At 35.4% G+C, this 25,162-nt stretch overlaps 1 protein-coding gene across 2 annotated transcripts; it reads left to right on the top strand.

Moving 5' to 3' along the window:
* The first annotated feature begins 356 nt into the window (after window positions 1-356).
* Window positions 357-23,859, top strand: LOC130748668 (uncharacterized). 2 transcript variants are annotated; one of them, XM_057601907.1, is made up of 26 exons: window positions 357-551; window positions 849-929; window positions 1,793-1,930; window positions 2,628-2,738; window positions 2,837-2,887; window positions 2,986-3,086; window positions 3,808-3,901; window positions 5,000-5,131; window positions 5,279-5,539; window positions 5,638-5,716; window positions 7,171-7,262; window positions 7,348-7,431; window positions 8,650-8,724; window positions 9,273-9,320; window positions 9,497-9,592; window positions 14,813-15,042; window positions 15,150-18,658; window positions 18,764-18,840; window positions 18,987-19,067; window positions 20,284-20,355; window positions 20,431-20,536; window positions 20,660-20,714; window positions 21,746-21,874; window positions 21,966-22,083; window positions 22,891-22,973; window positions 23,096-23,859. In XM_057601907.1, exons 1-26 carry the CDS (start codon window positions 387-389, stop codon window positions 23,517-23,519), a joined length of 6,492 nt encoding a protein of 2,163 aa, XP_057457890.1. In that variant the 5' UTR covers window positions 357-386; the 3' UTR covers window positions 23,520-23,859. The 2 variants fall into 2 exon arrangements, with proteins under 2 accessions (XP_057457890.1, XP_057457891.1); XM_057601908.1 differs by lacking the exons at window positions 357-551; window positions 849-929; window positions 1,793-1,930; ... (3 more) ...; window positions 3,808-3,901; window positions 5,000-5,131 and having other exon boundaries at window positions 5,436-5,556.
* The last annotated feature ends 1,303 nt before the right edge of the window (window positions 23,860-25,162 follow it).

Raw genomic sequence — 25,162 nt, 5'->3', positions numbered from 1 at the left:
TTCTGTAACTGTCAAAAAAATCTGCAATTAGTATTCACATTTATTTAGTCAACATATGGAATATTTATAAATCATTATAAAAATCTATTCTTACAAACTACATTAAATTGTAATATATTGATATTTAAATATCTATATCTATATTTTAGTTTTAACTTATTTCTTTTCATAACCAAAATAATTCAACCAAATTTAAGCTAATTCCTAAAATCTTTTCATTTATTATTATGCATGACATTTAAAAAAATGTTTAGTCCAAGAAATAATTGCTAAAATATATTATTATATTGAGAAAGTGGAAGGGTGTTACTAGTTCACACTGCAGCATATAAAACCAGAACTTGAACCCAAGTGTTTCAGTTTCAGTGTTAATCGAAGAAAGAAAAATGGAGGTGGAGTTGGAGCCTCGCGTGAAGGCTCTTCCGTTCAAGGTCAAAGCCATGTCCAGGGAATCGCCGTCGCAGAAAGCCCTCCATGTCCTCGACACCGACCTCCGTTCTCACTGGTCCACCGCCACCAACACCAAGGAATGGATACTCCTCGAACTCAACGTGCGTGCGTCCTTCTCTTCCTAAACCCTATCTCCTTCCTTCATTTTCACTTGTTGCTGTTTCTCTTGATTCATCAATGTCTGAACTCTCAAACACTGTAACTAGTCAATCTGTGTGTTCATGCTGAAAATCAATAATCAATTTTATGTAAATGGAAGGAGTTTCTGGATTTTATTGCAAAGGAAGAGTTTATTGTAATGTAACTAGTTCACAAGTTATTGGGGACTTGAATTGAACTTGCATTTGGGTACTTTTTTGTGTTATTAAGTAGGTTTTGTTGTGTATTTGTTTTTTCAGGAGCCGTGTCTATTGTCGCATATTCGGATTCATAACAAGTCTGTGCTTGAGTGGGAGATTGCAGTTGGTTTACGGTACAAGGTTAGGCGCTTGAAATGTGTCTAGCAAAGGGATCATGGAAATTGATATTATTCTTTTTTATAATGTATAGTTTATTGATTTATAAAGCTTATTATGTGTCTACTGTAAAATTTTATTTAGGCTAGTCGATGCTTTATAAAGATTAGAGGGGAATTTTGTGGTATGCCAATGTGAGGATCGTTGGAAGTATTCTATTTGGCTTGGTTATTATTTAATGAATGTCATTAGTATATAATCCAATGATCATATGCAGGAGGTTCCATGATAAATGGTACCAGTGTGTAATGTAACGCCTATTACGCATTACATTGAGTATTTATTGGTCAACTGGTATATAAGTATTGAACACTTTCTGACATTGCATCTTCTAAAAGCAAAATTGAGTGTTGGCTGGAAATGGTGGACAAAATGAATGACATTTCTCGTTTTTTTGGTTGAACCTTTGGTATGATCAATCTTATTAGAATTTGTGTCTGATCATTGTCTTTCATTAGGGTTTTCTGAAGACTTTGTGGATAGGCTCCTGTTGTTTTACTGACTAAGGATATTGTCAACAGGATGCATTCTTCTCGAATTATTTCTTGACAGACTGGCCATTCAGGATTTTTAATAAATTAAGTTGTGCTTAATAGATGATTATAAATTAATTGATTGGAACATGAATATTGAACTAACAACTTGATTTTAAAGGATGTGAAGGTCAAATCGTGAATTTCACTTGGTGTGGATGTTATTTTGTTATCAACAGAATGTTGAGTTATTTCACTTCAGCATTACTTATTGTTTTACTTGCTTTTAATTATGCATATCTAATATGAATAATATCATGGTGCACACTTTGCTGATTCTTATTAACTTGCCAGCCAGAGACATTCCAAAAAGTTCGCCCACGTTGTGAAGCGCCTAGACGTGATATGATCTACCCTATAAATTACACTCCATGTAGATATGTGAGGATATCTTGTTTGCGTGGAAACCCTATTGCTATATTCTTTGTTCAGGTATGCTATAATTGTTTTACCTTTCTGCTCTTCGCCATTTGTTATTATTCTAATCTTATATTCTACATAATTGTTAAGAAGTTTTTTTGTTTTTATTAGCCTTAGGCTATTAGGTTAAATAGATAGTAGGATGTTTATTTTTTTAGCAGTATCACACTTCTTAATAAGAACCTTGATGGTAGACGTCTAAATCTTTTCTACATGTGCTGTTATATTTCTTAATTTTGTGTGTTTGGTTGGATATCATTTATGACATTTTAAAAGGTAATGTGTGTAGACATTAATTGGGTCGTTTGGTAAGGGAATGTCCTATCTACATTCTATAATTGATCTCTTGTTCCTTTTTTGAATAAAAGATGAAATCACTAAAAGGACTGAGAAAGAGTTTAAAGGGAAGGAGAATAATATATTGTACATTAAGAAAGCTACTAAACAAGCATGTTCATTGTTTAATACAAAGACCAAAAAATAATAGGGCTTCACATTCCGTTGGCATGTCTACCTCTACATTTATTAGTCTTATAGAACTTCTGTTTTTCTGTCTTTTTTTTGGTTTTCTTTATCTAGTCTAAGGATTCCTTTTCCTGTAGTCTTTACTGTTTTCTCTTTCTATTTCTAATACAAATTTATATAGAAGAAGGTTCCAAATGTTTGTCACTTGTCATTACTGAGCTTGTTTTCCTATCCTCTCTTGCAGCTAATTGGAGTTTCTGTGGCTGGTCTTGAACCTGAATTTCAACCGGTTGTTAATTACTTGCTGCCACATATTCTATCTCACAAACAAGATTCTAATGATATGCATCTTCAGGTGGATTTCATCTGTACTGCCATCAAAGTGCTTATTATGTCATTTGTGTTTGTATTATTTTTACTATTTGTTTTTCCTTTCTGATGTTTTGTTTATAGTTACTGCAAGACATGACAAACCGGTTGCATGTATTTCTTCCACAACTAGAGGTAAACTTGAGCATTTTAATTTCATGATTTTTTTCACAATTTCACCTTATTTTTCCATACTTTTGTTATGCCATTCAGCATTGTATATAAAACTGCAGACAGACCTTGCCAGCTTTCCAGATAATCCTGAATCTAATCTGCGATTTCTTGCCATGCTTGCTGGTCCTTTTTATCCTATTCTTCATGTGGTGAATGAAAGGTTAGTGTACCTTTTATACTCTAGTCACCGTTCAATTATATGTCACTGGTGGTTAGTTTTATTTGGTTCATAGTATGTGATCTTGGTTTTCTATTCTTAATTAATGAGATGTGTGTTTTTTGACGTTTGAAAATGATTTTTTTGATATACACAAAGCATAATGAGTGAAGGTGCTGGTCCTTCTGTTTTCTATAAGTCATTGTCAAGATGTGGAAAATAGTGATACCTCTGTAGTTTCTTTCTTGTCGATATAAATTGCATTCAAAGTTTTTCTTTCAGTAATTGTATCTAAAGCTCTTGCATAGATTATTCACTATTCATTGTTCTAAAACATTCTGGAGCCTCAATATAACGATATTATGACACATGGGTAACATGTTGGTTGCATCATATTTTATTCTGTTGAGATATTGTCCCGTTTGCATCAGATTTTATTCGTTATTATCTTATTGGTATAGTTTGCCTATTTAGTTGATTGTGTAATCCCTAATTTCTAGGGATTGACTAGGATCAGGAAACTTGGTATTAAATATTGTACTTCTAAATCATGTTAATGTCAATAAATTATTCCGAATACTTTCAGTTCAAAGTCCAAATTTCCCTTGAAGTTCGGAGTTACTTTTGCAAGCTACTGCTGTACAAGTTTTATTTATCCATGTGTGTGGATATTTTCTGTTTTTTCTATTTGCTTTAATATGTATGATAATTTGTGTAATTACAGAACATCTTCAAGGACTCCAGGCAATACAACTGACCTTGATGTCTCCAAAAGTAGTCAACTCTCACCGGCTCTAACTGTTTCCTCTAACTTTGAGGTAGCTCCACATTGATATACTTCTCCTGATATATAGCTCCACATTGATATACTTCTCCTGCTATATTGTCATCTTGCCTTACTGACAGCGTGATTATTATTTGCACCACCCCGTGGTTTACCGGTGTTTGATTTTCACGGAATAAGTTTGTCGGTTTGCGTGCCAAAATTGATTACTGCATGGTGTTTATAATCCTCACTTTCTTCAAGGCCCATTTTTTCTTCTTTTTTCTCAACAAGAAAATAAATTTAATTAAACAGGAGAAAGGAAGTTCTGGAGCAGAGGATATGGAGTTCTCCTAAAGGAGCAACCAAATAAAAAAAAAGAACAAAAGAAGAAGGAAAGCAAACCTGCCAAAGGGGGCTGTTCTCTCAATATGTGACAGAAAATCCATTTCAAACAGCCACTAATTAATCACCTTAACGAAGCTATGGATGTCAGTTTATCCCGCAAAAGTGGTAATAGCAAAGAACTTCTGCTTGCAAATTCCGACATATCTCCGCCCACCAATACTGCTGTAGACCTCACCTTAACTCCAGACACAACCCATAAAATGGCATACGAGGAAGGTGTTCCAAGCTCTCTGTACAAATCGTGTTTTATCCAAAATTATTTGAAACTTAACAGCACAAATATCTAGCAACAATAACAACAACAAAAGCCTTGTCCTACTAAGTGAGGTCGGCTATATGAATCACCCTATGCCATTGCGCTCGATAAAAAATGCACAAATATCCAGACAACAGAAAAATAAAATTCTTACACATGAAAAAAATACAGAAAAAATATTAGGAGTATATGAGCTTTGTGGAGTCTACAAAGCAGGAGCAAATTATTAATTCTAATGTTCCTTACAGTTTGTTTGATTGGGTAGAGGAGGGGCAATGTTGAAGGTGGATTGTTTCTCAGTTGATATAGGAAATGACTTTCATTTTCTCACTTCATATTTGTTTTGACATCTGAATTCCATCAATATTCTTTGCACTTCTATTTGCTTTATATTACATAGCTTTGCCTGTATACACTATTAAATTATAGCCAGCTGTATGACTCAACAACTCCTCAGCTCCCCCCTCAACATATTTTTTTTAAATGCAGCCCAGGAGATCACGGAGTTCGTCCCCTTTCATTTCGTCTGCATATCGTGCCATAGTTTTTCGGCCAGATGCAATTTTTGTGCTGCTGAGAAAGGCATATAAAGATTCTGATCTGGGCTCTGTTTGTAGGATGGTATGTATCACTTATTTAGTTCAGTTAAATAAATATCCTTTTTACTTTTGACTTACAGGATAAGTGCATTTTTCCCCTTTTTTCTATCTGTGATCGTCCTGTTGTTGCTCATGGAATTATCTGGGTATATCTTGCCCTTTATTTCAGGCATCTACAATTATGCAGAAGCTCATAAATCCTGATACTGAGCAAGATGTATCAAACCCTCAGAATGAATTTATTTTTCTTTCGGAAGACAAATCAAAGTCAGAACTGTCTAGTCCTTTATCTTTAGTTGATTATTCAAACCTGTTTGGTGAGGATTTCCGAATCCCAGATGAGCAATGGGATTGCAGTTATCTTAATATAGTAGATACTGGGGCAGTGGAAGAAGGGATCTTACATGTTGTTTATTCTTGTGCATCCCAGGTTCCTTATTGTAACAAGTTATATACTTCATTGATGTATATTTTATTTCAAAATTTGGAGTCTTTTATGTACATTGTTTAACACACTTCAGTTTGCAGCCTGTTCATTGCAGCAGGATGGCTGAGAGAACTTCAGACTTTTGGGCTGCACTGCCTCTTGTACAAGCTCTACTGCCAGGTTTAATTTTAGTAATAAATCACTCTTCGGTTCAGTAACAGGGTCATGACATAATGATTAATGAAGCCATTTTGGGCACAACTCTGATGTCTGAAATACTGAAAAGTTTTGAATTTGAAATCTCCTGCTTCCCCTTTATTTGTTCCTATATAATAGAAGCAAATAATGGTTTTTGCAAATTAGGAAGAAACATAAAATAGCATGTTTTAACTGTTCCAGATAAAGGGTGGGGGTAAGGTGCAGGAGGTGATAGAATAGAAATTTTGTGTTTAAAATACTTATGCTTGTGGGAAAAGTGAAAAACACTAGGTTTTTGTTATTTAAAATACCCATGTGAATTTTAAACAGAACTCCAAGTAATTAAAACGCATGAGCTATGTATGTATACTTCTTATCTCCTAATCATGAATATTAAATGGAAGAACATGACCTAAAAATTAATCAATACATCAATTCCTGTATTAATGAAATCAACTTAAAACATTGAAAAATCCTTAATATGTTATTTATTTTATTTATGAAGAATAAGATAGGAGAGCAGTAGAGTGCATGGGGATCAACAATCCTCTTAAAATAGAAAACAAAACAAAGGAAAGTAAAGAAAAATAGAAACCCCAGTCGTTCGTGTTTGGGATGAAGAAACATCATAGCTAACCAAACTAATAATAAATATACTTGGCATTTTGGTATTTGGAATCCTTTTGTGCGATTAGTTCCTTTCATCTCTCACCTTTAAGTAATTGAAGGATTTGGTCGCTAGATTCCTTTAAATGAGAAGTTTATTTCTCAAAATCATATGTCTGTTCCATTCCCATTCTCCAAACAATGGCGATTTTGATAGAACTGGTACCAATAGAGAAGAAAAATTGATTTTGTTCAGGAGACCCTAACTTCCCAATCTGCTCCAATGTAGACACAGATTCAGAGCAGCACAGAGAAATGAATACAACAGCTGAGTACATTGAGAGCCTCTGCTTTTCTCCCAAACTCGAATTTTACAATTTTGATGCCTCTAGCAATCTCTCTCTCCCTTTTATTCAACTAACACCCAAACCTTTTTCCTGTAACCACTAGGTAACTGTCATTCTCCTATTTAGTTTTACAATAACTATCCAATTAAGGGTAAGTTCTCATACAAAGGAACTCATCACCTCTAATATACTGTGATGATGCCGATCTAAAATGCACAGTACAGAGAATAGTCTGTTGTGTTAGTTTCAACATATTACAACTGACAGCAGTTTACCAACTATACACAGTATTCCATAGCAGTTTGAGTTTGACTAACTTATAGTTCTGCAAGTATCTCTAATACAATGATATGGGAACATCAATAAAATATCACATTTGTGAATGTACTAGGTTTAGTTCATTCTGAATGAAACTACCATAAATGCTTTTATTAAAACTGCTTCCTTCAATTTTTGATTTTTTTCTGGCGCGTTTTTTGGTAGCTCTACGCCCATGGGTGAGCAATTCTTTTGATGTTGTGGATGAAACTTTTTCTCAGTGGAATCAGCCTATTGTACAACAAGCCTTCTCCCAGGTTTTATTCAAGGAGTTTTTATAGACCCAACTGATGTTCTTTGTGACTTCTCCAAACTGTTGTCCTGATTTTGTCATATGTGCAGATTGTTACTACAGCAACATCAGCTACCTATCGCTCACTTCTTTATTCTTGTGCTGGTTATCTGTCTTCATATTCTCCATCTCATGTAAGTCAAACTAGCTTTTTCTTAATTTTAAACTAGAACCTGAGCTTTCTCGTCTGTATTCTATGGTCTTCTGCTTGATTTGTAAGCTGTATAATTATATCTCATCAGTTTAGACGTTGGATAAAGTTTCTATTGATTAAAGAAATACTAAAGCCAGAGCTTGTCAATTGAGGACTGAGCTTCGCACAACTACACTTTGCACACTCTACATGTTTTGTTTCTTTTCTATTGAGTATTACAGATTTGGCCCTAGGTTACAATGCTGCACCAGATTTCAACTAATACTATTTATATAATATTTTGTTCAAATACTAAAACTATTAATACAAACTGAAGGCTACTAACAGACTAACATTAAGACAGAACTTGATTAAGGAATCGAGACATAAGTTATAAAATAATCTAAAGATTTTCTTATTATTTTGTTACATTAATTATTATATCTGATCAAATTACAAGTATTATACTCCCTCCATCCCTAACTATAAGAACCTCCTAAGACAATTACGCTTATTAAGAAAACATGTAATGTTTTTAATTAAGTATTGGTTTTAAAAATGTTTATACAATCTTCTAGATTTACCCTTAGTTAATGTATTGAGTAGTGTGGAAAAGCATTAATTACTAGTTCTAATCAAAATTTTGGAATTACAAAAGTGTAAAAAATACAAGAGGTCATGATAAGGGTCTTATAATTTGGGGACAAAGGGAGTAAATATCTAACCATTCTTAGGCTTCCATCTAAAAGCATAAACTTTTGTGGTATTTGATATTTAACATGATATCCAAGCCTGTAAGTTCAATTGGTTAGGAGTCAAATTTTTGCTGCTTTGATTCTTCATAATTTAGTTGAATTTCTACATAAAATGGGTTTAACCTAAAAAAAGGCTCTTGCATGAGGGGGAGTATGAAACCAAAGTTGAAGCTTTAGGAGAGTTGTTCCTGGTCAACAAGGACCTGTTCTAAAGGAATCTGTTCCGTTTCCATTTTCTATTCTTGGTTATACTTAAAAAATTCTACATTGTTTTTACTTTTTTTTGGTTTTCAATTATTTGTATATGTAATGCTAAACTAAAAAAAAAAAATATAAACTGGATAGATTTATCCATTATAATATTAACAATTTATAAATATAGAGTCACCTACTTGACCGAATTTCAGGTTCTAAAGTTTACCTTTTCTGGGTTAGCAGCTGATTTGACCTTAACTTTTTTATAGGCTAGGGCTGCTTGTGTGCTGATTGATCTGTGCTCTGGTGTTCTAGCACCTTGGATTACTCAGGTGATAGCAAAGGTATGTTTGAATTTTGAACCTGATTCCACAAATTATTAGATATTTTCTGGATATTGTTGTTCTTACAATTTTTTCCCCTATTGTATTTTTATTATTATCATCACCTTCAGAATACCTAAATATGGATTTGCTAATTGTGTTTCCACATCATGTTGAAATTTACGCATGTTATGCGTGGTGCTTGCTAAAAATCAGTTCTTTGTTTGTTCTTATGTTTTCTGCTTGTTTTTCTTTATGATACACATTGTTCATCCTTGTGGTGAATGTGAAGTGTGCTAGAAATCATTGGACCAATTTTTTTTTTTTTTTCATTTTTGTACTCTTCATCCTAATGAATTTCTGCTTTTATTTAATTAGAAACGATTAAAAATATGATGTTACAACTTACGGTGTATTTATTCTAATATTTCTTCATTCTCAAATAAAAAATGTAAATGTAAATATAAATTTTATGTTAAAACATGTCTGGGAATGGACTTGTGTGTACTTATTGTTAATTGCCATTCAAATATTGTTTGCTTCCTCATCTATGGGCCTCTTTTGCATAGGTTGATCTTGCTCTGGAGCTTGTGGAGGATCTTTTGGGCCTAATCCAGGTTTGTTTGGCATACGAGTCTCTTGCTTTGTGGCATTCAAATTACGTGGCTAGTTAGCACAGACCCCTTGCACTGTCCATTTGTTGAATGATTTAGATTGCCATGCTAGAAAGTTAGTTCAATACTTGCATCATTTTCTCGTTGCTTATTATTCAAGACTTTGCCATGTCTATTAGGATGCTCACAATTCACTTGTTCGTGCTCGTGCTGCCTTGAAGTATATTGTGCTAGCTCTATCCGGGCATATGGATGACATATTAGGGAAATATAAGGTACTTCACTTGCTCAAAATCAGAGTAATTACTATTGCCTTTTCCCTTCCCTTCGTTTCCTCTTCTCTTTTTTTGTTATATTGACATGTGCTCAATGTAAGTAATTAAAAGTTTTAGTGCCAAATTATTACAAAATTTAAGCTAGTTGACAGTGGTCTTTGCATTGTCTTTATTAGGAACCATCTATCTTGAAAGCTTAAGCCCTTAGGTTAAAGTACATGACTATATAATTTTGTTTAAGAAATAGAATATCTTAAGTAGCTGACTATCTGCATCAATATCTATATCTATGTGCGTGTAACAATATTTAATATTATTTTACAACGTGATGACAAAATTTGATAATATTTATCTTTTCCAAGAATATTATTCCTATCCTTGTAGTTAATATGTTATTATTATGGCCTTATGGTTTATGGAATCGCTATGCCTATATTGATTTTAGAATTTTACAGGATGTCTAAATTTACAGGACCAATCAAACAAAAATGACTATTAAAAAATTTACAAAGTATTTTGAACAAAGCCTTTGTTCTAATACAATCTTGAACTAAAGTCACGCTTTAAAAAAAAAGCCAAGGTCGAGTGTCTGAAAGACTGAAAGCATAAGGGAACATATATTTTTAAGCATGTATCAATAGATATTTTGAGTTAGGGTCGCTGTGAGTTGACATTTATAATAGGTCAGGCAGACCAAAATTTGGTAAATTTTAGTCTATACTTTGCATCATTTTATAAATTTGACAAGGATATTAAAGATTTTGATTATTCTCTAATTTTTAATGCAATAGGGAGATACAATATATACAGATAATGGGTATCTTTTATGTAACACCCCAATTCTAATCGGTATATATATTGCAAATATCAGAATGATAAAATTTCAAACGATCATGAGGCATTACATAATCACTTAAAACATCAACATAATACTCCTGTAACAGATACATAGCACATAAACTTGAGAAGGACTCATAGCAGACGAACATAAAAATGATGAACATAACTGCGTTAAACATAACTATTCCTGTGGCAGATAATTAATTTTTAATAATAAAAATAGTTCACTAAATCAATAAATAAACAGCGGATATAACGTCTTTAAAACTTAAAGAAAACATAGCATCTTGTTCACAACTTAACAAGAACAACTCCTCAATGATAACTTAATTCAACAACAAATATAACAGAAACGAAACAAGCGTCCATCCCCCCGAGTGCTACGTATCAGAGCAAGGACTCCAACTCGAAATAAAGGCTATAGACTACTCCTCCTGATTATCTGCACGTTACCAACAAGGGTAACATTCAAACAGAAGGGGTGAGATATCGAGTATCATAAATATAAGAATGGCAATGAATATGCTAGATTAATGCCACACCACTTCTTTTTACATTCATATAGCTCAGTTACTAAAACAGTCACAAATAACGTCATCGACTCGGATGCAACTTGAACACAACAAGGACTATGCATGTGCATGAGGTACCAACAGGGCTTCAGCCCTCATCACTAATTGCCAATTATTAGAGGCACAAGGCATAAGCCTTCATCACAAAACGCCAATACAGGCCATCACAGAGTATGCAGATGCTATGCGACTCGAAAGGGCGTATACATCTCATAATCATCACTTCAACATGAGGCATTGCACCTATATCACCACATCACTATCATCGCTTAAAACCACATAATTCAGCACCTTATTCTTTTGGCTCATATTCAAGAAATCCTTAATCTTACTATAAAACACTAACGTTATACTACGTACTCAATTTGATTCATTCTAGCTTGCAGTAGGAAAGAAAACCAATTATAAGACAGCTTTAAAGTTCATATAGCAGTTCAGGAATTACGCTCACAGCAGAAACATGTTTCAGTAGAGATAACCTACAGGATTCGTTACTTGTTCAAAAATTACAAATGACCTCAATTTGAAAAGCTAACAGAAAACTCTACCACTTTCTAGTTCATCAAAGAATTTTCTGGGCACATTAACAAGGTGAAAAATCACGTTGAAGTTCACTGGCAGAGATAGCAGATACAGACCGCAGAAAAACATGGTTTACTAAACTGAACTTACAGACCTCGTCTCTCAACCAAAAATTATGTACCATATCATTCCAGAAAGCTCTTTCAAAGGCCTACACTTTCTCAGTTCAACGCAACATTATTCGAGCACTCTAAACAGGCTCTAAAAGGCTTCGAAAGTCACGGTTCATACCAGGAAAATGACCAGTCCGTTTTATGTTCCAAAATAAGTGATTAAAGTTTTTTCTCATCAAACAAGACACAAAACCTAACAAGCATGCTACCTAACAGTCCTTATGTGCGTGATCATAAAGAAAATCAAAAGGGAACCTCAACCCAAAACTCCTAGCATACTGTGGTTCTGCCCTCACCCCGTTCAATCACACAAAAGAAAATCCTAAAATCAATGGATTTCAAATCAGATTTCTAGAACATCATTAACAGCAACAATTCCACATCTCCCAAATCCCTAATATCATTCACCATAATTCCATTAGAAACTCAATATCCCACCCTTACCTTTGGATTGAGTGCAGCTCCCCGTTCCCGATCGAATTCTCCGAAGCCGATCCGCTCTCCCTCTCTTCCTGCTACTTCACGCACAGCCTTCTTCCTTTTTTCCTCTCCAAACCCTTCTTTTTCTTTCTTTTTTTTAACCCCCCCTGACTACTCTAATTATTATATATTATAATTCCAGTATTACTATTACCATCACAAAACTAAGCCCTCTTACTTAATTAACATGCTACTAAAAATAATACTATTCTAATATTAATTTCTCCCGGCTAAAAATTAACAATTTCCCCGATTATTATTTAATCGACTACGGGCGTTACATTTTTCCCATAATATTGGGATCTAAATTTTGTTTCTAAAATCAGAATATGGTCCATCTATATTAATTACAGAAATTAGACAATCTACTATACAAGGGGAAAAAAACTAGAATCCTAAACTATCTGTCACTATCATTCCTAAATCAAAATAAATTACAAAGCTGCTAATTCATTCTGTTAAATTGCTCAGAAGTCAGAATAAGTAACAAACCTCGTGTCCCATCAAGCTGGGAAATGATATTGGTCATGACTAGATCGAAACTCAGGTTGTTAAATGATGTGCTAGGTAAAGCCTTTGTGAAAATTTCAGCAATTTGAAGGCTTTAAGAAATAATTTGTGCCAATTGTTCTCTCTTCTATCTTTTCTGAAATGAAGTGTCTGTCAATGTCCACATTCTTGGTCCTATCATGGTAGACATAATTCTGTGTTAAGGTCCCACAAATAGAGATATGGCTAAAGTAGAAGTAATAGAAGTTTGGGCAACCCTCACCTTATGAACTAGTTTTTAAGGTAAATTTATATCTATTCCGAATTTGAGATGGTATTATAGTCTGTCACCGTTTGTTGTGCCACCCACAGTCCACAGATGTGAATTCTTGCAAACTTCATGTTCAAGATGTCTAGCTCTGGGGTGAGGGGTGTGTGTTAAAGTCCCACATTTACTATAGGTATGGCCAAAGGGAAATTTATAAAGAGTAGAGTAATTCTCACCCCTCGAGCTTTTTGGGTTGAGTTAGGCCTAATCCAAGTTTAAGACACATGAATGGTTTGTATAGTTGGTTCATCAGTTTGATCCTTGGCGCCGACATTATTGTGATAAAAAGTTGAAGTTCGACACAATGTAAGTGGGCTTGTGCATTGTTCACGCTTCAAGCCTGATGGGATCTTTTGTGAGGGGATGTGTTAGTATTTAAATATCCTAACTGCAAACAGCAACTAGAAAAACAAAGAGAAGAAGTACTGAAATAATTTCTGAAATCTGAATTAATACTGAAAACGATCCAAGTAGCAGAACCATCTTCCAAGGGAGAATCCCTTCCAAGGGTAAAACCCTTTGACAAACTCCAGTACTCAAATCCTAATCCTAACCTAATGGCATTATCCCTATTTATACTAATCTGGCCCTACTAATGAAATAAAGATAAAGAGAGACTTAACCAACTAACCTAAAGATAGACTACCAACTAACAGATAAAGATAGATTTGACCAACTAACAATATCAAATAAAACTAAACCTAGGCCCACAAGCCACCTAGGCCCAAAGTGATTTACCCAAACATCTAACACCGGCCTACTTGGCCCAATCCCAAGTGGATTTCCAGGCGCTATATGCTACCCTTCTAACGCAGGCAGCCCTGCTCTCCCTTGTGCAGCCCCTACAGGCCCATCATAACATTCAGGCCCAATAATATTAGGAATCCTAATAGTTTTCCTTTTCCCAAAGAAATTGGCATGTCTCATATAGGTATAGGTTCAACTTCAAAATCATCATGTCTGAGTCATGATCCTGACAAGGGCAATGAAATGGGGAAATTTAGGGAAAACTTTTGGTTTCTAGTGACTTTACTAACAGACAACAAATTGCATGACTGATCTGGTACGCAGAGGACAGATTTCAGAGCTAAACCTATAGACAGAGTGATCGAACCAATAGCTGCAACTGAGGACGATGACCCATCTGCAATGCTCACTTCGTACTTCTCAAGGTAGGTCATAAATTTAGTTGCTGGCCTGTTGTCAATAATAACTCTTGAATTCGGGTGAGGCCTGACTTAACCCTAAGCTAGCTCGTGAGGTGAGGAGTGCCCAACCATTTACAATCCTAATTGAAGTGCAATAACTGCTACTTAATTCTAATAATCTTCAGATACACATTATGAAAAGTATATTGAACCATAGTCCACAAAAACAGGGAATTTTTTCCAGATAAAGTAAAGTTTGGGTGGATTTGGCTCCGGTAACCACCACAGGCCAGGGCATGCCTCTGATACCATAGGTCACCATACACTTTGATGTGTATTTCATTGTAAAACCCAGTTATATAAGGAGATTTGTTAAATACAATCTTCTAGTATTCATTCACCAAGTTAGCATGGAATGGATTGTTGTACGTAGGGTATATTCATGTAGGTTTTCTTAAATTTAACTTGGGTTGTGCTAGGAGTATATGCATCTCATTGGTAAATAAATCTTGTCTTGGTATATTTCATTATCTTATGTTGAATCCTTATCAATTTCTGAAGATGAAATGATCCATCTTTTTATTGGTCAAGATAGTGAGTTTAATTTTCCAATACAAACAAAACAAAAGAGCCAAATAAGGTTATAACGTTTAATGTGCCTTTTCCAGGAAGTTAAACACAGAATCCTCTTTCTTGTGGAGATGCTTGAGCCTTTTCTTGATCCTGCCATTGCTGTATCGAAAAGCAAAATAGCTTTTGGTGATCTATCTTCTTCGTTTCCAGAAAAGCAGGAGCAGAATTGCGTGATTGCTCTTAATATCATCCGTACTGCAGTGCGAAAGCCAGCTGTGCTACCCTCTCTGGAATCAGAATGGCGACATGGATCTGTGGCTCCTAGGTAATGAATAGTCATATTATGTCATTATTCTTCAATGCCAAAATAAGCATTTTGATCCCTATGTGAATATTGTCTTTAATTTACAAATATTTCACCTTCATCTGTAGTGTGCTTCTCTCTATATTGGAACCACACATGTTAATGCCGCCAGATGTTGACCTTTGCAAGTCTGTTTCAAGACTAACTGAACATGAAACTGCATCTGTTTTGCCTCTTTACTCTGACACCAATGCTGGAGGTGCCATTTCCAAGTCTAATAGTCAAGATGATCCTGATGGAAAAGCAGATGTATCAGAAACACTAGGAAGATCTGATTCTATTGATGATCGTAATCTACTTTTTGCCCCATCTGAATTGCAGAATATTACATTGACAAACTATTCTAATGCACCTAACCAAAATAGCTCTGTTTCTAACATTAGGGATATGAAATTGGAATCCAAACGTGTTGTTGATGAAAATTCCAGCCATCATTTTCCTACTAATGTTGTCATAGATTCTGGCCTTGGTTTTGAATACTTCCACCTGCAGGCAGATTATTTTCAACTTCTAAACCACCATGATTGTGAGCTTCGTGCTTCTGAGTTTAAACGCTTGGCTTTAGATTTGCATTCTCAGAGTAACATCACTATTGAAAGCCATGATGCTGCGATTGATGCTTTACTGTTGGCAGCAGAATGCCATGTAAATCCATATTTTATGTCATCTATAGGAACCACTTCAAAACTTTCAGACCTTTTGAACATCAATGAATGTAAATTCGGGCAGACTCATGATAATCTGGAGCTGAACACGGCTTCTGGAAGGAATATACATAATTTACAGACAATAGCCCATATAGAAAGACAGAGAGATAAACTTGTTTTTCACATACTTCTTGAGGCTGCAGAATTGGATAGGAAATATCATTTAACAGTATCTGATGGAGAAGATGGCCCTTATTCCGCTGCAGGTTTTGATGAACAGGTTATCAAGCTGTCCCCCCTTGATGTACAATATGCAGATGCTCTTACCTTGGTTCGACAAAACCAAGCTCTACTGTGTAAATTTTTGATCCATCGGTTGCAAAGAGACCAAATCTCAATGCATGAAATTCTCCTGCAATGTCTTGTGTATTTTTTGCATACGGGCACCAAATTATTTTGCCCTCCAGAACATGTGATTGATATCATTTTAAAATATGCTGAAGACTTGAACAGGATGCTGGCATCTTTTCATCCTCAGCTGAAGGTTGGTAGTTTGCATTTGGCACAAGAAAGAGCACGTGGGATAGAGCGGCGTTGGTTACTGTTACAAAGATTGGTAATGGCCTCAAGCAGTGGAGGTGAAGAGGAAAAATTTGGAACTCATATCCAAAATAATTACCTCTCTGGAAATTTAATTCCCTCTTCAGCATGGATGCATAGAATTTCTCATTTTTCTGGTTCTGTGTACCCTTTGGTTCGATTTCTTGGTTGGATGGCAGTATCTCGTAATGCAAAACAGTATATGAAGGACCGGATTTTCCTTGCATCTGATCTGTCTCAGCTGACATATTTACTTTCTATTTTTGCTGATGATCTTGCTGTTGTTGATAATGTTGTCAATAAAAAGTATGAAGAGGTTAAAATTGAAGATTCACGGGTTGAACTTGGTTCCTCTGTTAGAAGAGAAGTTGAACGAAGTAACCAATATAATGAGGAACAATCTTTTTCTGCAATCTACCCTGAACTCTGGAGATTCTTTCCTAATATGAAAAGGCAATTTGAATCTTTTGGAGAAGCCATTTTAGAGGCAGTTGGTTTGCAGCTGAGATCTGTTTCTTCTACTCTTGTGCCTGATGTTTTGTGTTGGTTTTCTGAGTTGTGTTCATGGCCATTTTCCGTTGCTTCTTCAATCAGTAATGACAATTTGAAAGGTTATAATGCAAAGAATGCTAGAGCAATAATTCTTTATGTGCTTGAAGCTATTATTGTTGAGCACATGGAAGCTATGGTTCCTGAGACACCTAAATTGGTGCAAGTGCTTGTGTCACTTTCAAGTTCTACTTACTGTGATGTATCATTTCTCGACTCTGCATTGCGTTTGTTAAAGCCTATTATTTCTTGTTCTTTGTCCAAGGTCTCTCATGATGAAAAGTTATTGGATGGTGATTCCTGTTTTAACTTTGAGGAATTATGCTTTAATGTTCTTTTCAGTAGAATTAAACAGAAGAATGAGATCAAACCTAGTTCTGAAGATAAAGGATACAATGTGGCACTGGCTATTTTTATTTTGGCTTCAATTTTTCCTGACTTATCTGTTCGATATAGAAGGGAATTTCTGCAGTCTCTATTAAATTTTGCAAACTTTGCTGCTTTTGAGCCGACAACTTCTTTCCATGATTATCTTAGTGCATTTCAGTGTGTTATGGATAACTGCAAATTACTGCTAGTGAATGCATTAACAGCATTTGGTGTTATTCCTATTCAGCTGCCGCCTTTTCCTCATGTGACTGATGGTCGGCTTTCTGATGATAACTTACCAAATCCTTGGTTTCTCAGTGATATCTGTCACACTTCTCGTGAGAATGATGTTCTTAACGTAGAAAGTAACTGTTCTGTTGCTGATGTTGATCATTGTCATTTATCTTCTGATGATTTAGAAGGCTTATCTAAAGACATGGTGGATCTCATTTCTGAGCTTAATCCAGCTATTGAGCGCTGTTGGAATCTTCATCATCAGATTACCAGAAAGTTGACGATAACGGCATCAGAGTGTTTTGTCTTCTCAAAATGTTTGACATCAGTTTCTAAAAAATTTAAGAATGTTGAAGATGGTGATGATAGAAATTCTTCACTGGCTGAATCATCTGACCTGTTCACATTTCATTGGAGAGTTGGTCTTGAAGGTCTCTCTGAATTGATCATTACCCTTCAAGAATGCAGTTGCTGGGAAGTTTCTAGTTTGATTCTTGATTGTCTGCTTGGAGTACCCTGTAGCTTCTGCCTGGATAATGTGGTAGGCTTGATATGTTCTGCAATAAAGAAAGTTTCTTTCAGTGCACCTAAAATCTCTTGGCGTTTGCAGAGCGATAAGTGGCTGTCTTCATTAATCGCCAGAGGTATCTACAACATTCGAGAAAGTGAGGTTCCTCTCACTGATCTGTTTTGTACATTGCTGGGCCATGCAGAACCTGAACAACGTATGATAGCAATAAAACATTTGGGAAAACTTGTTGGCCAATGTACAAATGGAGAAAGTGCAGTGTTAAATTCAAAAATTTGCACTGACTTTGTTCTGAATAAGTTAGCTCTACATGTTCCTGATCATGTCTTATCTCATTTGGTTTCAAGTACTTGGGATGAGATTGTTGTGCTGGCATCATCTGATACATCATTTCAAATAAGGGTTTATGCAATGGCACTTCTTTCAAATTACATTCCATTTGCTGAGCGCCATCACTTGCAATCTCTTCTTGTGGCAGCTGATAGGATTTGTTGTTTCCACTATGCACAACCATCACATGAGGGTTCTATCCTACAACTTTCATTAGCACTTATTGCTTATGCATGCCTGTACTCATCACCTGAAGATATTTCTTTGATTCCCGAAAATGTATGGGGAAATGTTGAAACATTAGGGTCATCAAAACATGGTATTAGATCTTTATCCCTGCCATATCTGTATGAAATGTCATATCATAGTTTTGAATGTTATGTGTACTTTTAACTTCTTAATTTGTTTTCTATCACTTTTATAGATGGCAAGCTTGGAGACCTTGAAAAGAAGACTTGTCAAGTCCTCTGTAGATTGAGGGATGGAGATGAGGCGAAAGAGGTATATCTTTTATAGTGAGACTAGCCATTCATACCAATTTAGATAAAGCACATGAAATTATTTTTCTGTTCAAAGCATATTTTAGTATTTTAGGCTTGTTCTTGTCCCATAATGAAATGAATTTCGAATTATGTTTTTTATGTAAGGCACTGAAAGAAGTACTTTCTTCAAATTCTTCAAAGCAGCATGATCCAGACTTTGCTAGTATGCGTGAATCTATTCTCCAGGTAAAATACTTAAAACAACGACGTCTTCTTTTCAGTTTTCATGAAAATCAAAATTTTGTTTACAACTTTGCATCGAAGTTAGTCATTTTAAATATAAAACATATGTTTGACTGTATGGTTCTATTTCTTGTCTGATACTACTAGAGTAACATAATTTATCATGTGCATTTATTCTAACTTACAGTTGTGTGAAACCCACTCATAAGTGAATCTGCACCTTTATATATATCATTTACAAATATAGGCATTAAATGTTCTCTGCAGGATTCATATCAAATACAGTTACTAGCAGCTCCAAATGCTGCTATTGAGTATTGACTACTCTGTTCCTCTTTTAGGACTCCTAATAAAAGAACAAATTTGTTCAAGTGAGCAAAAGAAAATTAAACAGCATAACTCCATTTTAAGGTTGTTAATGGCGGATGGCAGGCCAAAAACCCGCCATATATGACATACTGGCGGCCTACGGCGGATTATGGCGGGATATCGGCCATGGTGGTGAGCCTAAAAGCCAGCCATGAGAACCGGCGATTTTATCAATGATCCATTTTACAAAATGACTGGGAAGTGGGAAATTGAGGGAGATGTTAACTTTAGGATTTAAGCAGATTGAGTCAAATGGAGGAATGTTTCGTGTATAATTTTTCATAGAAAAGTACCATTCAAACTCAAGGGAAGATTTTTGAACTTTAAAGTACAATTGTTAGACTTGCAAGTTTGTAAGGAATTGAATATTGGATGGTAAGTCCCTAAGAGATGAGAAGGATAGGATAGATGGGTGAACGCACTAGAGAATATGGTATTAGAAATGAGAACATTAGAGAGAAAGTAGCACTTATATCTATATAAAGATTGTAGAGTTTTCTTTAGGTGATCTGGGCATGTATAAAGAAGACCTACAAAAGCCCAGTAATGAAAGTAGATCAAACAGAGGATATTTCAAAAGCTAGAGAGAGGGAGAAACTAAGAAAAACTACAAGCTAAATCATTAGGAGGAAAAAAGGGGTTCGGAAAGGGCAGAACACCCTTCCTCCCTCTCATCTTAGTCTGTTATCTGCCAAATTTCTCTGCTATTGCGGCGACTGTCCAGCAACGTTATGATCACACCCTTGAAATGTTGCTAGATTTGACTTGTCATACTTTTTTTTACATAATTGCGAATAGCCAAATTTTAACTTTTATATAATGGTTTTCAAACATTCTTGATTTTCAACAGGTCCTTGGCGACTTAACAGCAGTTCACTCATATTTTGATGTATTCTCAGAGAAAATTAACCAAGAAGCTATGGTATGAGTTCTCATTAACCAATTTATTATTTTACAACCTATCTGATTAGTTACATGTAGTTGAATATTTTTCTAGGAGGTAGAGGAGGCTGAGATGGAACTAGACATTATACAAAAGGAACATGCATTACCAGGACGAATGGAGGATTCCAAAGGTTGGAATCAGACACCAACTCTACCCTGTAAGTTTTCATAGAGTACTTGTTTTCATTTTGTTTGGTTATTTAGAAACATTTTACAGTTAGTTCCTGAATGGCCCCCAGCCCTCCTCGACTCTGTATCTTTTAATAATTTGAACTTTACAGCCTATGGGAAGGATCTTTCAAGGCTTCAACAAATCAGAGAGTGCATTCGTTCCCTGTAAGTGATTTTAATTTTGACTGATAGCCAAATTTGACTGGCTAGCTTGCTCTCTATGGTATTTCTTGCTTACCTCATTTGTTTTTGTTCACGAGGCCATCCTCATCTTCAGTTTGATTACTTTCTTCTCTTAAGTTAAACTATCTTGTTATTGCTAACCTTCCCAACCAAAAGTTGAAAATAGGAAAAAAGAATAAAAGACAGAAAGGCAGTGCAAAGTACCCATTATCATGTGAATTCTTATTCCAAGTTTCCGATAGCACAAGAGCAACTGGCCCGATAATAGAAGATGAATTGGGCGTGGACTAGGAGAGAAGTGTATAAAAGGAAGCTAGACTTCTAGCAAGATAGGGACTGGATGTGAATTCTGGAAAGGGAAAAATTTAGCATGTTTGTTGCAGGGCATTGAGTCTGTCAGAAATTGGTGTGAAGGCTTAGTCCAGGAGAGGAGAGTCATCTCTGGAGGAGCTGTTGCTCTGGTGTTACTTTGCTAGAATATTAGAAACCAGAGAGAAAAACTGAGAGACAATTGGTGTAATAGTTCTGAATTCACAACACTGAATGTGAAGTACAAGAGAGATCATACATATATTATGTTAAGCCGAGTTGCATGAAGCTTACAACAGAAGCTACTGACTACACTGAGTACTAACTACTAACTGAATCTGAACTAGCATGAACATAATCTAACAGACTTGTACCTGCAAGGCTGCAACAGGTTACTGGTAACAGTGTAACAGGAGCTCTTCTAAACTACACAATACACTAAAATACTTTTTCTTGGCGTTACTTTTCCATTCAATAAAGTCACATATTCAGTAGTGTTCGTACGTGTTCTAACTTTTTCTTATGTATTCAAACATATAACTAGTTGCTAGCTTGGTTAGGTTTACTGTAACTTCCTTGTTTTTGGTATTGCGTAACAGATGCCTCTTATGATTACTTTTTATCGTCTACTTTGAAACCTTGATCATCTATGCTGCTGAGATTTGTGACTCAGTGAAAACTTGTTCCTTTTGTATTGTTATCAGGGAGAAGACCAAACTTAAAGAAGATATTCTAGGCCGTAGGCAAAAGAAAATACTACTGAGACACACCCATCAAAAACATTTGGAAGAAGCAGCTTTACGGGAAGCAGAACTTGTACAAGAACTTGATAGGTTCTAGATCTATATTCAGGACTTTGTTGCTTGTTTTATTTATGTTATGATTTTTGAACTGGAAGCTGAGCCCTTTCCAACTATTCAATAGGGAGAGAGTGGCTGAAATTGAAAAGGAGCTGGAAAGACAAAGATTACTAGAATTAGAGCGTGCTAAAACAAGGGAATTGCGTCACAATCTTGATATGGAGAAGGAGAGACAAACGCAGGTAATCACTCTTGAAAACAGGAATCATTATTCTGAATTGTGTTATAATACTGATTTCCAACAACTGTTCAAACTATTAATTTAGTTCAAGTAGTACAAGCCCACCCCATTATGACTTACTAAACTTACATTTAAATGCAATCACTGAAGCTGGCATGTAGTTAGTAGTTACATACATAATTGAGTCCAGGACCTCTTAGCAAACATGTGTCATATCGATTTATTCATAAATCTCTATATATCCCCCGTAAAACTGCATCCAAGTAAGATATCCATGGAAAGTCATGGATACTTTCATTCAATCTTCCCCTTGTACTACTGGGGTCCTGTTAGCAACGTGACTTTGGGAGACAAAAGTGCTAAATGTTTTTTTTGCGCGCCTAAAGTGGAGATGTTTTCCTGAATAGGAGATACTTTCCAACAATGCCAGTCCTCCCCTATGGTATAAATTCAACGAGAGTCCTCAGTCTGGAATGTGAGGTACTCAGTACTCACACTAATATTACTTTACAAGCACCGTGTGGCCTTTTAAAAAGTTCCGCATGGTATCTCTTATTTTTCATTCTTCTCAAATTTCAAAATGAAATGTCAACAAGGGTTTAGCCTAGTTTTCTTTTCCTATTTATCCCCTTGTATCCGCATATCAAGTTTAAACAAGTTAAGTCCTAGTGTTAGCATATCAAATTCAAATCCAAACTTATTATTCCAGACTAATTATGTTTTTTCTCTCTTCAAGGCTATGAAAAATAGTTGTTTACTTTTCTTCTTTCTGGCTATTAAGATAATGTTACCTTTCATTTTTATGCAGAAAGAACTTCAGCGTGAAATAGAGCAAGCAGAATCAGGACTCCGACCATCTCGGCGTGATTTTCCTTCCTCCACCCACACTAAGTAAGTTAAACATTATCTTTGCAGTGAATGCTCGGGTTATAAGTAAATTTCTCTCTGTTCTGTTGGAACTTTTCCTTGGCTTTAACTTTCCTTTACCTGGTTTTTTGGGTTTCTCATTGTAGTCGTCCTAGGGATAGATTTCGTGACAGAGAAAATGGGAGATCCGTAAATGATGGGAGCGCTAGAGCTGGTACTGGAAGCTTACAGCCTGAAATTCCTTCAATTAGTTCATCAACTACAGCATCACCGACTATAGTTCTTTCTGGCTCCCGGACATTTTCAGGCCAGGTGCCTACCATCTTACAGTCACGCGACCGACAGGACGACAGTGGCAGCATGTATGAAGAAAATGTTGATGGAAGCAAGGATTCAGGTGATGCCAGCAGCATTGGAGATCCAGAATTGGCATCAGCATTTGATGGCCAGTCTAGTGGATATGGATCCCAAAGGCAGAGTTCAAGGGGAAGCAAGTCAAGGCAACTCGGGGAACGCAGAGACAGAGACAGAGACATCAGGCGCGAAGGGAAGTGGGAAAGGAAGCATTGATAGCTAGTGAACAGGGTTCTTGTGCACTTAGTAGGTCGTATTCATTGTATTATCCATGCAAGAAGAGCAGTAGCTGTACTGCCTCAACAGAACAAAACTTTTGCAAAGGATATTTGTTGTATGTATTTTTGGAAAATCTATGCAGAACCATGAGGAACATGTTACATGTCACCCTGGGTCTGTAGCTGGTTCAGCAGTGTTGTATAATCCTATGGATGGTTAAACTTTATGCAGGTCCATATTTTAGGCAACTGTATCAATTTCTGTACAATAGTGTGGATAATTGTGTCTAAGATTATTCACAAGGTTGTATACAAGATAAAACAGGTAGTTGAAGTTATTTTATTTTCTTAGAATTGCTAATCTTTTCTTAAATCCGTGTCATCAATTGAAATTTGAGCTGCTTGACTGTGCAAGTTTATCGTGTGACGTGTCACCAAACTAATTTGTGTTTGGCTTTTGTTTAGTATCAAATTCAATTGCAAAACTATTGTTTGAAATTTACTTTAGTTCTTATTTTCAAAGTTTTGTGTAGTTTTTTTTTTTTTTTGTTTCCTATACAAAATTTTAAAATCTTGAAAAGGTAAAAATTTTAAAATTAAACTAAGCATTTTCAAAAGAAACCCTGCTTCTTATGGCCGCCATGCAAATCCTCCTCTTATGCTTCCCTCTCCTCTCCTTCCATCTTCTATCTTTTCATCTTTTATATTATATGCAATGTTGTGAAAAACTAGATTCTACGTAGAATCGGAGAGAGGGTTCAAAATCGTATAATCGTATAATCGTAAATTGAATCGTAAGATTCTACCATAAATAGAAAAACAAAAAAATAGCATTGATATCTTGTAAGTCACATCATTTAACAAAAATTGGAATAAAAATTCATCAGATTAACATCCATACAATTCATAATCTCAATCCAAAATCATAAGAGTACTAGAACATGAAATTAAAAGATGAAACAGAGACGTTGAAGAATGAAGGAAAACAAAGATGTTGAAGAATGAAGAGAAAACATAAGAGGAAGAGACCTAGATAGAGACTACAGAAAACAGAGCATGAATGCGTGATTCAATTCACTCTACTATGAGTGAATTAAATAGGCAATTAAAGGCATGAAGGTTGGGTCACATAGGTTGATTTTTCGAAATATACAATCAGTTATTAATTCTTGTCAATTAACCATTCAAATTTGGCAACTACAATCAATTAGAGCTTCAATTTCGAAATCCCCTAAATGCTGGGTGGTGGGTTGTTTTTTCCACAAAGTCAAAAAACTCTCTAGTTTCCCCAATTTTAGGAATCAGCTTCAAAAATTAAAAAAATACTAGAATCGTAAGATTCAATAGGATTTTACGATTAAAATCTAAGATTCTATGGGATTCCACCAAAAAAAGATTTTGCATGCGTTTTGAATCGGAACAGTGCTGCAAAATCGTAAAATCTTAGGATTTTGCGATTTTGCTATAGATTTTGCTAACATTGATTATATGTAATAAAAAATGAACAAAAGAGGGTAAAAAATATTTTTTTTAAAATTAAAAAGCGAAAAACTAAATACCAACTACTGACCGGTTCAACGCATTTTTCATCACTTTTTTGGCCGGTTCAATCAATCTTGACTGAGTTTTCAAGGGAAAATC

Source organism: Lotus japonicus, chromosome 3, assembly GCF_012489685.1.
Source record: "Lotus japonicus ecotype B-129 chromosome 3, LjGifu_v1.2".
Classification (NCBI taxonomy): Eukaryota; Viridiplantae; Streptophyta; class Magnoliopsida; order Fabales; family Fabaceae; genus Lotus; species Lotus japonicus.
The sequence above is the reverse complement of the archived record's forward strand: the minus strand, read 5'-3'. Positions and strand labels throughout refer to the sequence as shown.

Coding starts and splice junctions, on each gene's coding strand:
- LOC130748668 (XM_057601907.1), top strand. CDS start 387: ATGGAGGTGGAGTTGGAGCCTCGCGTGAAGGCTCTTCCGTTCAAGGTC. Junction 930..1,792: donor CAGTTGGTTTACGGTACAAG/GTTAGGCGCTTG, acceptor TTAACTTGCCAG/CCAGAGACATTCCAAAAAGT. Junction 3,902..4,999: donor CTGTTTCCTCTAACTTTGAG/GTAGCTCCACAT, acceptor TTTTAAATGCAG/CCCAGGAGATCACGGAGTTC.